The sequence below is a fragment of the Lithobates pipiens genome, unplaced genomic scaffold (genome assembly GCF_037356315.1).
Source record: "Lithobates pipiens isolate NorthernLeopardFrog02 unplaced genomic scaffold, aLitPip1_a1.2 Scaffold_24, whole genome shotgun sequence".
In the NCBI taxonomy this organism is placed as follows: Eukaryota; Metazoa; Chordata; class Amphibia; order Anura; family Ranidae; genus Lithobates; species Lithobates pipiens.
Genome location: NW_027507786.1, coordinates 7,803,479 through 7,820,039, shown reverse-complemented (window position 1 = coordinate 7,820,039; position 16,561 = coordinate 7,803,479). Strand labels below are relative to the sequence as shown.

The window sequence follows — 16,561 nt, the reverse complement described above, 5'->3', positions numbered from 1 at the left end:
TTCCGACTTCTAAACAGAAGCGACGTGAACTTTACACAACCCGAAACTTTCGCCTAAAATATACCAGCGTGTGAGATATGTACAGCCAGACGCCGGGGCATCCCGCGTGACTAATCCGCTTCATTAGCGGGATGCAGTTTGAATGCTGCTGCTTATTAAAAGTCCTTAAAGGAGAACTCCAGTAAAGCAAAGTTCAGTCACACATCCATAAAGTAAACTATTCCTTTTTTTTTTTTACCTGGTGATCCCATCACTTCTGGTCTGATATATAATTTGCCTACCTCACTTATTACCTGTACATAAAATAAGTGATTAAAAACTTTTTTTTATCTATATGAATCAAACCATGAAATTAAGAACGAATGATACCTGTGCGAAAAGGGTAAGAATCTAATTTATTTAAACATATTATAGTACAGAAAAGAAACGTTAGAGATTACCCCATACAATGTGGAGGATACAACCTTAAAAACAATGACGTTACCAAATATTCAGGGGCGTAACTATAGGGGGTGCAGCAGTCGCGACCGCAACTGGGCCCTGTGCTGCAGGGGGCCCCATGTAGCCCCCTCTACATATGGCCGGCAGCAGCATAGGCAGCTAGGGGTACCAGTGCACCATGCACACGGGTGGCTGGAGGTGGAGGGTGACTAGCAGAGCTCCGTGCTCGACTATCGCACTGGCTGCTCTTTAGTTGTGCATTCCTCGCATGACCTGTGTCCTCAGCCGGCTCCTCAGAGTACCCCTCTCCTGCTCCATGCATTGCCGCTCAGTCCGAAGTCTGTTCTCCCCAGCCAGATGGGGCACCTAAAAAAAAAAAAAAAAAAAACTACTGATGCCAGTTGTGGAACTACAGGGCTCACAAAGGTCATACCTGTGACCACGCCCTGGAGTTCCACCGCTGGACTCGGAGGGAAGGGCCCTGGCTGGGGTTCAGGGGGGCCCTTCATGGTTTCTTGCATTGGGGCCCTGAAGGTTCTAGTTACGCCACTGCAAATATTGCTATAATGGTCATACCCATCCTTTCAAGAGATTAATATTATATTAAGGCAAAGTCCTATGGTAGAAAGGGTTACAGAAAAGAAAAGAGACATAATAATAATACAGACACAGTATCTAGTTTTCCCCTAAGTTAACATTTATGCGGGGGGGGGGGGGGGGCACACCGGGATGAAGAGAATCTTACGTGTCCAGTCCATGAGGCTTAAGAGATCTACCATTTCTAGGGATATTGGTTTTATGTTGTTAGAATACCCCACTCCTAACAATCAGAACTCAGTGTCACCTCATTGGTTCAGAAGTGGCATTGAATCCTGATTGGTTGTACTTTCAAGCCCAGTTAACCCTTTCATGACTAAGCCTATTTTTTTTTTTTAGCAGAGACTCTAGAGAATAAAACGGCGATTGTTGCAATATTTTATGTCATGCGGTATATGCGCAGCAGTGTTCATGAATTTTTTAAAAATGAAACCTTAAAATTAGCCCAATTTTGTTGCATAATGTGAAAGATAATGTTATGCTGAGTAAATAAATACCAAACGTGTCACACTTCATAAATCGCACGCATTCGTGGAATGACGATAAACTACGGTACCTAAAAATCTCAATAGGCGACTCTTTAAAAAAAATTCAGGTTACCAGGTAAGAGTTACAGAGGAGGTCTAGTGCTAGAATTATTTCTCTCGCTCTCACGATCGCGGCGATACCTCACGTGTGATTTGAACACCGCTTACATATGCGGGCGCAACTTCCGTATGCGTTTTCTTTGCTGTGCGAGCTCGCGGGAACAGGGGGCGCTTTAAATTTTTTTTATTTATTTTAAAATTAATAAATTGTTAAAAAAAAATAAAAAATTTGATCACTTTTATTGCTGTCACAAGGAATGTAAACATCCCTTGTGACAGTAATAGGTGGTGACAGGTACTCTTTATGGAGGGATCGGGGGTCTAAAAGACCCCCGATCCCTCCTTTACACTTCAAAGTATTCAGATGGCCGTTTTCAGCGACTCTGAATACTGTATATATTTTTAAATCTGGCGCCATTGGCAGCCGAGTAAACGGGAAGTGACATCATGACGTCGCTTCTGTGTTTACAATTAGGAGACTGGAATGAAGCCTCTTACGGCGGGCGCAATCGTCACCAGCCACCCGCGATCAAGGGCACAAGAGCCAGAATGAGGATTTGTAAACACACAAAACTCTGTTCTGATAGGGGAGGAGAAACAGTTTTTTCCTACTCAGTAGGAACAACGATCTGGCGGCTCCTCTAGTCAGCCCCCCCCCCCCCCCCCAGTTAGAAATACACCTAGGGAACACAGTTAACACCTTGATAAACCCCTAGTGTTAAACCCCTTCCCTGCCAGTGACATGTATACAGTAATCAGTGGCTATTTTTATCTCTGACCGCTGTATAAATATCAGTGGTCCCAAAAAACCGAGCTGTCCGCCATAACGTTGAAATTAGAATGGGCGAGCACAGGTGAAATTGACAGCAGTTTGCAGCAGCACAGATCACCGACACGCCGCCTCCTGAGTCACAGTGACAGTCTTTTTCCATGCCAGGTGGTCCCTTTGGTCCACACCAGTCCAAACAACACTGACAGTCCCGCTCCTGGCTTGCCTTGCTCCTGTCCACTATGACATCACACAACATACTCAGGCACTGCCTGAACACACTGTAGCAGGCACTGGGATGGACCCAGGTGAGAATCACTGACAACCTTTTCCTGTCACTAGCATTTACTGGCAGGAGAAAAGTGCCTGTTTTTCTTTACTGGCTGCCAGTAAAAATATTGATGGTTGCCAACACTGATAATGAGGGAAACCCTAGTTGTCACCATGTCCATGGGAAGATTTCCCCTCTATTACTCTTCTGGTGACAACCTAAATGTTGTGATTTTCTTTCAGTATTGGCAGTGGCTGTTGGTGCTCAAAATTTTTGAGGGGGGGGGGGGGGTGCAAACAAACTGGGGAAAAAAAACCACATCAAACGCAGCCACTGCGCCCCATCAAACGCAGCCACTGTGTCCCCCACCATCTGCATTTACCTGTCTCGGTGGGACAGCTCCTCAATGCCTTCTCCAGTCTTCTTTTCCCGTCCTCTGCTATGATTGGACACCTGGCATCCAATCACGGCGCCTGTCGTTTCAGCCAATCAGGTGACGGGTAACAGATCCGAGCACCTGATTGGCAGAGAGGCAGTTTAGTGTTAGGAAAGCGAATATTCATTTGCTTTTCTAATACACAGCTGTCACATCAGGTGCTTCAAAGACACCCCCCCAGCCCCCACCCCGCCACTGTAATTTAGGCACCCTGCGCCCGAAAAGGTGCCTGAACAGGGGGTGGCAGCGGCGGCCATAGATAGATTCATGCGATGCATGAATCTAGCTATTGGTGCTAGAGGGGGGGGGGGGCGGGGGGTGGGGGGCGGTGCCCATGCGCCCTTATGGATGCACTGCCACTGAAATTGGTGATAATAATAAACCATGGTAAGAACTAGAGTAAGAGTTAACGTGCAGAAATGAATATAAGTAGGAATAAAAACCTGCTGCGCTGTCTGCTCAAACCTTACATATCAAAGTAAGGAACAGCTTTGATCGAGTTCTACAGGGCGAATCCAGTGGTGGGTTAACTTTCCTAAATTTAAAAGAATGATGTTGCTGATTTTGCAGGTCTATGATATAGGTGGAGTGTCAGAATAATCAAGGAGCGCGCTATGAAGTATTTATAGCATAGGCAGGTTGTAGTCTCCGGAGTGAAAAGTCCGTATTGTATTGGATTTTTTATAGGCGGCAAGGCCATTGTCTTGTGCGGTGATGTGGAATTGGTTAAAGCCCAATTGAACCTTCCTGTATTATTTACGTTCATGAAGTCAGGGTGCATATGTTTCTATTTTACTTTAAAGCGGTTCTAAAAGCTGCAAGTTTTTCACCTTCATGCATTCTATGCATGAAGGTAAAAAACCTTTTGTGTGCAGTGCCCCCCCCCCCAAATCCCCAACTGAGCCCCCTCCGATCCAGCAATGTACACGATACCCTTCCTCCTCATTGACTGAGACAGCAGCGGGAGCCCATTGGCTCCCACTTATTTCAATCGCAGCCAGTGAGCCAATGAGGAGACGGCGGGGCCCAAGCCATGGCATGGCACTATATTTCTTATGCGCCCCCCAATCCCTACCTGAGCTCCCTTCAGTCCAGCAATGTTCACAATAGCCTCAGCTTTATGGGGACCCGCCCTCCCTCATTGGCTGAGACAGCAGTGGGAGCACATTGGCTCCCACTTATGTCAATCACAGCCAGTGAGCCAATGAGAAGGTGTTGCCAAGCCACGGCTCTCTGTGACTTATTGACATGGCTTGGTTGCAAGCACGCAGTGGTTACACCACTACTTTCTCTGGGGGCACTGCTCAAGGGAGGGGGGGGGAGCCAGGAGCACCAGCGGGTGACCCGGAACGAAGAGGATTGGCGCTGTTCTATGCAAATGACATTTGAATATCAGTTTAACACAGGTAACAAGGGTTATTACACCTTGTGCCAGCAGCATGCAAGAACGCTGAACCTCTGCTCAGAGCACATCTGTCCAGTCTCCAGCAATATGACAAGCCCCCCCCCCCCCCGTCCGCTCACGCTTCCTGAGCGGGGCTATTGATTGGAGCACTTAGCAGGGGGCGTGTCAGACCGCTGGATACCTGGGCTGCACAGATGACCAATGGCCTGGCTCTTTAGCGTGGTGCCAGCACAGAGCGTTGTATCCATTGTTGCAACAAATATTAGTACAATAAAACCTTGGATTGAGAGTAACTTGTTCTGGGAGTGTCTTGCAAGACGAGCAAAATTTATTTTTTTTTTTTTTATAAATTTTGACTTCACAAACCAGTGATGTCTTGGTATACAAGTAGCATTGTGTCACAACCGAGTATAAAAGAGAAGAGAGGCGCCTCTAAGTGTAGTAATATGGTTACATTTAATGAAAGTACAACATTTAGCAACTCACATGGTTGAGGATTTAGAGCATCTAAGTATGCAGCCATCCGGGGTAAAGCTTGTCCACATCCGCCTCACCGCTCTCGATGCCATCCCTTCCACGCTGTGCTTCACGAGCACTTCATGTCTTGCTTCCAGTACGCTCTACTACAGGGTAGTCTTCCCCATCACGATTGCAGACTGACAGCGGTGAGAGCCGGCGGTGTGGCGGGCAGTCTATGTCGGCGATGGCGAACCTTGGCACCCCAGATGTTTTGGAACTACATTTCCCATGATGCTCAACTACACTGCAGAGTGCATGGGCATCATGGGAAACGTAGTTCCAAAACATCTGGGGTGCCAAGGTTCGCCATCACTGGTCTATGTGGACAGCTTTACCCTGGGTGCCTGCATACCTAGATGTGCCTCTTTAAATCATCAAGCACGTTATTTGCTAAATGTTGTACTTTCATTAAATGTAACCATATTGCTACACTTAGAGGCGCCTCTCTTCTCTTTTATATGCTGTAGCTCCTGCTGGATTTTGCTTCTGATCCCTATGTGCAGGCTTCCATTTGTGGATGGATTTTTCTTTAGGGACAAACTACCACCCCGCGCCCCCCCCCCCCCCCCCCCAGGTGGCTGGCAATGTGGCAAACTACCACCCCCCCCCAGGCGGCTGGCAATGCGGCAAACTACCACCCCCTCCACCCAGGCGGCTGGCAATGCGGCAAACTACCACACCCCCACCCCAGGTGGCGGTCCGTGGTGTCCTCCAGGATGTTTCGCCGTGCGTGCGGTCTGGTATCCGCCCCTCCAGCAGCTTCCTCTGCTGTGCGTCTCCTATTAGAGCCTCTTGCTCTAATAACGTGCTTCAAACCCCCTATTGGAATCCATAATCCGGCACCCTGATATGTAGATCAGGGGGCCAGACGCATGGGTAGGGGGGAAGCGTCTCCTTCTATGTATGGGCCGCCGCTGCATTGCTATAATCTTTTTCTATGGACTATAAACTGGAGGATTTATGAATAAATGGTTGTGGAAAGAATCATCTGAGTTTCCATTATTTCTTATGGGGAAATTTGCTTTGCTATGAGCTCTTTGGATTATAAGCATGTTTCTGGAATGAACTTTGCTCGCAATCCAAGGTTTTACTATATTAAAAAACAAAACAAAGGTCATATTTATTATGCAGCCTGCCTGCCTTATAGTAATAATATAGAAAGGTCCAGCTGGGCTCTCAGTTTCATTGCATTTCCTGGCAAAGAATAAAAGGTCTACCCAGCAGAATAGAATTCTATACAGGAGGTAATATCGGAAGGAAAGGCTTTGATAATGAATGACTTGGGTACCTATTTTCATAGTGACAGTACTGTGTAGCAGTTACCAGCGGCGCTTTTTTTTTTTTTTTTTTTAAATAAGAATAAAGATTTATCAGGTTTTATCGGAATGGTACAAAAATAGTCGATAATTCTGGGGGAGATGTGGCCCCCACTCGGTACATAATGAATGGTGGCAAAGAACAGTAACATGCTGTGTACTCCGCGTCATAAGACAGTACAATAAAAAAATCAATGAGACGGTTCTCATAGCTGTGTCTTATATTTCAATGACTATTAATGATGGAGGAGGCATCGGGGAGGTGGATAGAATGGCGCGGTTCCCCACGTCGGGCCAGCAGGCTATACTGAAAGTCAGGAACATGGGAAAGCGTGTAAGAGATGAGAACAAGAGGAGATTAGAGGAGGGGTAGGAGGAGAAGTAGTACCGGGTGCCCAGAGCGAGAGTGTAAACCGAATTGTGGGGTAAGCTGATTTAACATCAGGGTATTTTTTTAGGCCCTTTTCACACTTGTGTGACCTGAAAGTCGCACGATTTTGCCCCCGACTTGAAGAAATGCCTGAGTAACCTTGAGGTCTATGGACCTCAAGTCGCATCAAAGTCGGACACAATGTAGTGCAGGAACTACTTTTGAAGTTGCACAGATATGAATGGTACTCATTGGAAATCATGGGGTACGATTGTCTTGTGGTTTTGCGGTCCCAAGTCGCAGACGTGTGAAAAGGGTCTAAAGCTTAGACCCCTTTCACACTCAGGCGCTTTTTCCAGGTGTTTTAGCGCTAAAAATGGCACATGAAAATCGCCCCTCAAGCCACCCTAGTATGAAAGCCCGAGTGCTTTCACACTGGGGGCGGTACGTTTGCAGGATGGGGAAAAAGTCCCGCAAGCAGCATTTTTGGGGCGGTGCGGGAGTGGTGTATACACTGCTCCTCCACCGCCCCTGCCCATTGAAAAGAATGGTCACCGCTGCCGAAGCACCTGCAAAGCGATTCGGCAACATCGCTTTCCGGGCATTATTAATCCTTTCCTCGGCTGCTTGGAGTGGTTCAAAGCTCCCCGCTAGCGGCCTAATAGCGCTGCTGTAACAGCGGCACTTTAACGCCCGCACTGCCCCAGTGTGAAAGGGGTCTTAAAGTAAAAAAATGTTTCCCTACAGCTACAATCACACAACTTACCTGCAATGAAGTAGAACTCACATCCTGCAGGTTGATGGCCCCTGTAGAAATCTTGTCTTTGGTGATGCCGGTCCTCTTCACATCTCTAAACTTTCGGCACTGCAGGGGTTAATAGCTTTGTGTTTAACTTTGAAAGTAGGTCCCTGATGGTTGCCTGCCCCCTTCTGCCCTCTCCTCCATTAACAAAAAGCCTTGCATGTTTTCACAGACACATTACACATTCTTTCAATGGCAGAGGAGATCCTGTGATTCATCCGCCTCGTCCCCATTTTCAGCGCGTATTGCATTTTGTAAAAACTATACAATGATTTTTTTCAGTGGAGGAGGGAAGATGGGACACCCACTAGGATCTTTTTGAACGTATGACCCAAATCCTGCAGGCGGATGGAAATCCTCTCTACAATGATATCTGGTCCTCTTTTCTGGGAAGGTGGCAAACCGTACCCCCCGGTCTGTCAGTCGGCGAGTGGGTCTGGTACATTTACCCCATCTAAGCAGCACTTCCCCGGTGGGTTCCCTTGCTCGGCAGCGGCATCAGCTTTCCCTTCCTCTGCTCTCCAAGGGCATCAGTGGCTCCCGTTTTCCTCCCTTCTCCTTGGCGGCCAATCGGGAGTCCTCTCTTTTCGGCCAATCGGAAGACAGGTGGAAGGTTAGTAGAGACAAATCTCAACAGACTGAAGGTTGGAATTAAAGCAAAAGGTGGTCCAACAAAATAATGATACAAGGGGGAGATCCTTTTCCCAACTCAGTGATTCGGTTTTTAATTATTTTTTTTTCTGATGTTGGTATTATATATTTTTCACTTGGATGTTCTAAATACAGTTACATGAAAACAAAAAAGATGTCGGCCTTTATTTCAGGCTACAAAGCAATGAAATGCGATTCTTTTAAATAGGGGGATAATTCTTTGCTATACCCACTGTATATGAACTTTTTCTGGACTGTTCAACACTTCTGTCCCTTATATGGTTTTTAGACCTTTTTTTGTTTTGTTTTTTTTTGTTGTTGGAGGTTTCACTGCTGTTTATTGTTGATCAGTCCAGCCTTTAGGTTATGGTAGATCTTGTTGAATGCAGCAATGTCCACGCTCTGCACAAACTTGGTGATCTCCTCCTCCAGGATAATCGGTGCTCACACTTTGTCATCTTCCACCATGCACTGTATCTGCAGCTTCTTGATGCCGTAGCCCACAGGAACCAGCTCGGAGGAGCCCCACAGCAGACCGTCCACCTGAACAGAGCAAACGCATTCCTCCAACTTTGCCATGTCCGTCTTGTCATCCCATGTCCGTTTCACGTCCAGCAAGATGGAGGACTTGGCAATGAGTCCCGGCTTCTTGGATTTCTTCTCTGCATACTGCTTTAGTCTCTCTTCTCCAATTCTCTCAGCTTCTGCATCTTCTTCCTCATCATCACTGCCAAACAAGTCAATATCATCATCGTCCTCCTTCTCTTTCTCGAGTTCAGGAACAGGTCTGGGCAGAAGAGTTTTGCCGGGGCAGGAAACTTGCACACAGGCGGAGGTTTTAGTTCCACTTTTTCTGAGGTCGCATTTTTCTCCAGCACACCAATCCGACTTTCCAGCTTGGAGACAGCGAACTCTAGATCCTTCACCACTTTATGTAAATGCTGGTTCTCGTGTTCTAGATTGGCGACCCCGGGCCTGGAGGTCACACTGCTGTCTCCATTGCTGTTGGGGCTGGATGTGAGCGTTGGTTCCGGCCTTGCTCAGGTCTTCATAATACTGTCTTTCTGCATCGTCATACCTATTAGTTCACCTTGTACTCTCTTGCTACCACATACTTCATGTAAAGTCCCAATGTCCCCCTTGTTCTCCTTGTTCCCCCTTTTTTTTGAATACTTGTATTTTGTCAAGCCAGATCTTCTCTGTGCCCAAGCAAGAAGCTGCCATTTTTCCCGGAGACGCGGCTGTGTCAGGAGAGAGAGCGGGAGGGGGGGTTTTTAGACATTCAAATTGTTGTGTGCCTGGATTGGGGTATTTTTTTTTTTTTTAGGGCTAAGTGTTTCTTACCCCTTATGTGCAATTTATGATTTATTCTCACAAATTTATGCAAGAATGCCTCCTCCCCCCCCCAGATGAAGAAGAGACGATCATACAGCCACTCTCTATATACAGACAAGACAACTCATTTTCTCAGCCGATACAAAAAAAAAAACATTTTCGTTTGTCATTCGGGGGGGTTGAGACACTGGCCCACGTCCAAGGTTAAAAAAAAAAGTCATCTCAGACAAAGACGTGCTAAACATCCTGGACTCGCAGCGGCAAATCTTTATCTGCCCGCCATAGATTGGCAATCATGTTTCATATTATGGCCGGAATGAGTTTGTTAATCAAATGGGACAGTGAATATCTTTTTCTTTGCTTGAAGAAGCAGATCCAATTTCTGAGGCTGGTTTGCCTTTGATTAATGTGTCGCTTCATCCCAAAGACACCGACTTTGGCGTACCTCGTAAAAAAATGTACATCTACGTGACCCTCCTATTGATTGTACTACTTGACCTACCCCTCCCCCCCTAGTATCACGGAATGTCCTGTAGGACTGTTCAATGCAAATATTATTATTATTGGGAGGCTTTTAAATATAGAGCAGTAGTAGATTTTGCATTACTTTATCAATAGAGAATTCTATACAGGTCGTCCATCTCTGCCCAGCAGAGTTTACAATCATATTTCTTTATCACAGGCAAGCCGAGACACTGGGAATACATCAGCCAGGAAGTTAATAAAGGAAATATTCAAAGTAATCTTCTTTCCTTACATTACATTTCATAAATCAATTAAAAGAGAAGTACTGTATGTTTGTTTCCCTGCAAAGGCAAAGCATAATGGGCTACTATACATCGCATAGTAGCCCATTATGTGTCACTTACCTGACACAGGAGCCAGCGATGTCCGCGATTTCCTCGCCGGCTGGAAGAGTCCATCTTCCTTCCGGGGTCACGGACTCCGGCTCTGTAACTGGCTGGAGTCACGTGACATCACTCCTGCCCATGCGTGCGGGAACCGACAGTCACGGTATGTCGTTTAATGAAAACGGCACGCCGTGACCCTTCTAAAGTGCGCGTGCGCTGAGTACATCAGCGCATGAGCGGAAGAAATCCTCGCACGGGGAATTGTAAATATCTCCTAAACCGTGTAGGTTTAGGAGATATTTCTTGGACCTACAGGTAAGCCTTAATCTAGGCTTATCTGTAGGTTAAAGTGTGTTGTAAGGGTTTACAACCACTTCAAGGCTTAACTGTAGGTGCTTGTAAAATCTCCTTAACCTACACGGTTTAGGAGGTATTTGTAAAAAAAATACTGTACCAATGTCTATGGCGCAGGCGCACCAAGTGTGCTGTTTCTGGGGGTGATCAACAAAGTCACTGGCGGCTCCCGCACACATGCCGAGTGATGTCATCGCGGCTCCGGACAGTCACACAGCCGGAGTCTGCGAATACGGAAGTCACTCCGGGAGACATGTCGGAAGAGGGGAACGAGGACCGCTGCAGGGGCTTCGAACTCAGGTAAGTAATTCATAATGAGCTAGTATGCTATGCACACTAGCTCATTATGCCTTTGTCTTGCAGGGGCTATTTTTTTATTTTATTTTTTTCAGAGGGTTTACTTCCTCTTTAAAGCAGAATTAAAGCTTTTTTCTTTTCTTGGTAACAAACACTCTGCAAGTAAAAAAAAAAAAAAAAAAAAAAAAAAATGCATGCATACATGCAAAAACTAGTGGGTTCTATTTATAAGACAGCGCCTAGAGGCGATTCAGTTCGCATTGTGCGCTATACAAGTATTTCATTCATTCATTCATAAATTATTCACTGTCTGAATGCATCAGCATTCACACAGCCATCGCAAATAATACCTGTAATGCGTCTAATATGTTTATTTCCTATGACTGTCCGCTCCATTTAGTAGCCATAATGCGGTGTTTTCCTAAAATCCTAAATCAGGATCATACAACATTATGGTCACTAGATGGAGCTGACAATCATAGGAAATTAACATATTAGACACGGTACAAGGATGATTCAAGAATGCTTCTACATTCACACAGCAAATGTTTTATAAAACAGACCTTGTTGTGTCCTGTGGCTTTTTCAGGACCTGGGATTCTGTATGACCTCTCGATTTTATCTCTGGAGGCTACGTAGCTTAGAGGTTACCATCACTGCACAGAATAGTGTAGCCCCTCTCAGTCCTGTTTTATGTTCTCCCCTAACTGTTTTACAAAACACAGCTGTCTATCAAACAGTTAACTGGAAATAGCAGAAGAGGAGTATTCAGGTGGGGGTTTGAACCTCCTTGTTATACACCCTGTTTTCTGCAAGGAAGGAAAGTTGTGTCTATGGGGAACTTTTACTGCGCGATTCTGGCCAAAACGAGAAGCACAATTTTTTTGCTTAGAATAAAGATCACGATTCTCTTACGATTGGCGTAACATCACGTTAACATCGTAACAGCGTAACATTTTTTTTTTTTATATCATACCAAAAAAAATGTGCCCAACTTTATTTTTTATTTTTTTTATTCATTAAGTGTATTCCTCCCCCCAAAAAGTAATTTTCTAGCAAAAAATAGTGATTTTAACTTAAAACCAACAAGTGTCAGGAAAAGGCTTAGTCGTTAAGTGGATAAACTTCCCTCATTTATAAACCGAAGTTCATTCCTTTGATCAAAAGAACAAAACGTTACAATGTTTATAGCTGGCGCGGCATCTGAGGAATGTTGTGATACTTAGCTGACTGCCAGTTTTTTTTTTTTTTTTTGATAGCTGTGGCTTGAGCAGAGAACTCTGCACAGAATCTGGAAAATTCAGTGGGTGGCGGGATCGTGATCTCGATTCTTAACGATTAATGGTGCAGCTCTATGAACTTGTACGGGATTATTTACATCACCTCTCTGAATATAGATTGGTTTTCATGCAGAGCGGCACCAGATTCTTCACTCTTCAGTTTTAGTAAATAACCCCCCTTGTGAGCGTTTATTACAACAATTGCCTGGACGTCAATTTTGACATTGATTTTCATCATTTGGATAGTATCCAATTCAGAAATACTCCCTCTAGTGTTCACATCTATATGATGAAATGTAATTCGAATTTCTTCTCTATGGTCGAGTTATTACTGATTTTTCTCGATGCTATCATCACATCTAATAACGCAAAGGTTTTTCTCTGAATTTTTGCAGTTGCAGAACTCCCTGAAAACAGACCTGTGCCTTGACCAGGGGCCGGACACTGACAATATCCCCATCGTCTACATCTGCCATGGGATGACACCACAGGTTTGTTTAGTTCTATTCATTTTGATGTAAAATTATTATTTTTTAGCTAATGTCAATGGAGTGCTTTTAAAAAACACAGAAACTGTTGAATAGCTTACCCTTTTTTTTTTTTTTTTGCCTTGCACACATCCACAGCAGAAAATATCAGTTAGCAGCATGTAGTACAGAAAGACTGCTGCAATCTGCGTGAAAGCAGCAGTCTCTCTACAGCAGTCCCCATCCTTACAGGAAGTCCCACTCCCACCCCCAGACCACACTGGTTTCCACCCCTAGAACAACCTCCTTTAGAGAACAGGGAACCAAGTATAATCTTGAGGGGCTATACGTGTCATTTGTGTGGAATTTGTTAATAAAAAGCAATGCAGTAAAACGGGCAAAAAGAGACGTGCCCCATATATCCAGCAGCGAGACGTGCCCCATATATCCAGCAGCGAGACGTGCCCCATATATCCAAAGCGACACGCCCCACGCATCCAGCAGAGGCACACGCCCCACGCATCCAGCAGAGGCACACGCCCCACGCATCCAGCAGAGGCACACGCCCCACGCATCCAGCAGAGGCACACGCCCCACGCATCCAGCAGAGGCACACGCCCCACGCATCCAGCAGAGGCACACGCCCCACGCATCCAGCAGAGGCACACGCCCCACGCACCCAGCAGAGGCACACGCCCCACGCACCCAGCAGAGGCACACGCCCCACGCATCCAGCAGAGGGACACGCCCCACGCACCCCGCAGGGCGACACGCCCCACGCACCCCGCAGGGCGACACGCCCCACGCACCCCGCAGGGCGACACGCACCCCGCAGGGCGACACGCCCCACGCACCCCGCACCCCGCAGGGCGACACGCACCCCGCAGGGCGACACGCACCCCGCAGAGCGACACGCCCCACGCACCCCGCAGAGGGACACACCCCACGCACCCACCAGAGGGACACGCCCCACGCACCCAGCAGAGGGACACGTCACACGCACCCAGCAGAGGGACACGCCACACGCACCCAGCAGAGGGACACGCCACACGCACCCAGCAAAGGGACACGCCCCACACACCCAGCAAAGGGACACGCCCCATACATCCAAAGGGACATCCCAGTCCAGCTCAAGCAGTCACAGACCCACATCCAACCAACATTAATAGACAAAGCCTCATCTTGCATAAATAATTTAAATCAACAAAGGCTGCACAGCTTCTCTGAGGTCAGGCTACATGCTTTCTCTGTACACACAGCTCCAAGTGCGAAGAGGTACCCCCCCCCCCCCCCCCCTCCCACAGCTTCCTGGTGGTTCCTGAGCTTACCGGAGATGTCAGTAAGCCAATAACCAATTCGGAGCGGCCGATGGCTGGGCAGGAAGCTGAGTGAGGGCAAGATGGCCCCCCACTGGGCTCTATTACCTTGGAGGACTGAAGCGACATCTGACATCACTTTCGCCTCTCGGGCACCCCCTAATCACTATGTGTGGTCACCCTCCGCTCCCTGCCCAACAGTACTGCTGGCTTCCCTCCTCGCGGCTGCTGTGGGGGATTGTTTCAGGATGTAAAGTGGAGGAAGGGGCTTGTAAAATGTGTAATTTACCGCCCCCTTCCTTTTCTAAATTAACACAGTGAACACACTCACTGCGTCCATTCATAACTGAGGAATAGTAAACTGTTTACTATGCTTCAATTTGTGAATGAACAAAAAGCCACTCAGCACAGAGCACTTCCCATTCATTTACTGCCCCGTCCAGCTGAGACTGCAGAGAAAGGCGTGTGTGGTTGAGCTTTGGGGTGCACATCCTAATGTAATAGGCTGCGCACACCTATGCCTGGAATTCAGTTTTGCATTTGCGACCTCTGACACACCTGTGTGTGCCTGATCACTTTGGATGCTCACTCCGAGATCGAAGCTTACCCCTATACAGCCTGCTTGTAAACATGGAACAGATCGCCTGGCCGACATCTGGCAAAGATAAAAAGAAAACATTTTGGACCTTTTAAATATACACTGAAAGTGGTTTTACACCCTGTACAACTACTTTTACCTACAGGCAAGCCTTAATATAGGTGCTGGAAATCGCTCCTAAACCTCCACGGTTAAGGAGATATTTACAATAAAGCTGCGCGCCGATGTCTACGGCGCATGCGCACTTTAGAAAGGGCAGATCGTGGCGCCTCTAAAAGGGCTCAGGCCGTGACTGGTGGCGCATGCGCGGGAGTGATGTCACACAAACGCCGGCCAGTCACAGAGCCGGAGTTCGCAGCCCTGGAAGGAAGAGGGGTGAAAATAGACGCTCGCCACTAGTGGGGACAACGGAGACATCACGGGCTTCGGTTTCAGGTAAGTGACATATAATGGGCTACTAGGCAATGCAAAGTGGCACATAATGGGCTACTAGGCATTATGCTTTACCTTTGCAGGCAAATGTAGAGGAAGTAAAACCCATCAGAGTTTACTTCCTCTTGAAAATCCCTGTGAGCGTTCGATGAACATGAAGCGCAGAATGCGGAGCAGCGGCAGAACACACGGAGGGGGAAAAGGAAAAAAAAAAAATAGGTCAATCTACAGAAAATAATAATGACTTGTGGGATTTTTTATGGGTTACATAATCCCCCCATAGGCTTTTACATGATAAATTACACCAATGAAAATGCACCAAAGTGCTGATTCCAGGGATTTTCCAACATATTGCAATTAGAACACGAGAAGCTAAATAATGTACATTATGCGATACGCAGAAATAATCTTTTATCTGGATTTCAAGAAAAAGACAGACATTTATAAGAATGTATTTGACTGATTTTATACCCAAATTATTTATAATCGTCTTATACTAAAGAATTCTTTTTTTTTTTCTAAAATATATAAAGGTCAGGGCTGCCTATACAATTCTTTGCTTCCATAAGTGAAGCAGTTGTTGTGTAGAAGAGCCAAAATACAAGAGTATACAAGGAAGGATATTTAAACTTATTGATAACCGAGCAATGAATGGGGGGTCTTAAAAGGAACCCTTCTTCAGGACATCGGAGACTGGCAGCCTGCCCAGAACAGGGAAAACGGCTGGTAGCTGGTGGCATGAACAGGTTGCGTTGCCTTTGAAAGCCGTTGTGCTGTTTTTTTTTTTTTGTTTTTTTTTATCAGCGTCTGCCATGCTGTATGCATCACCCTAAAGAGGTAGACTCCTATTTTATGTGCCTGCAGGGTCTCATCTCTACAGTCTATGAATACCGGCAGAACCCAGGGCCAGTATAATCAGTATGAGAACAGAGCCGAAAAATAAAGACTGCAGAAATGAATATGCAGCAGTCACTCCGGCTCTCTAATTTTGCAGGCAGCCAGTGCAGGTCCTTGAAATACTACATGGTGTGGAGGGCATGATGAGAATATACCATAAAGACAGCGGATAAATACTTTAACCACTTCAGTACCGGGCAATTATACACCTTCCTGCCCACACCAATTTTCGGTGCTGTCGCACTTAGGATGACAATGGCGTGGTCATACGACACTGTACCCCAAACTACATTTTTATCATTTTCACTCCCACAGATAGAGCTTACTTTCGGCACTGAAAGGCGGCAGGGATGGGCATGGATGGGCACTGATAGGTGGCACTGATGTACAATAATTGATGGTACGGATGGATGCCAGTGCCAAACAATAATGCCTGCCAATCAGTGATGCCCATTGTGAGCACTGATTGGCATCCTTGGTGGTCTAGGGTGGCATACCTGTTGGTGACATCCCTGGTGGTACAGTGTGGCCATCATCAGGGGGGCTGCGCTGATAATCAGCATAGATCCC

At 46.5% G+C, this 16,561-nt stretch overlaps 1 protein-coding gene and 1 pseudogene across 1 annotated transcript in view; one reads left to right on the top strand and one right to left on the bottom strand.

The window, feature by feature from the left end:
* Positions 1 to 16,561, top strand: part of GALNT18 (polypeptide N-acetylgalactosaminyltransferase 18) — a 543,905-nt gene that overhangs the window by 477,158 nt on the left and 50,186 nt on the right. Inside the window, exon 9 of the mRNA XM_077453560.1 lies at positions 12,677 to 12,772. Within this exon, the coding sequence (XP_077309686.1) occupies positions 12,677 to 12,772 (96 nt within the window). The remainder of the gene's footprint in view (positions 1 to 12,676; positions 12,773 to 16,561) is intronic.
* On the bottom strand, positions 8,478 to 9,428 carry LOC143929646 (elongation factor 1-delta-like; annotated as a pseudogene).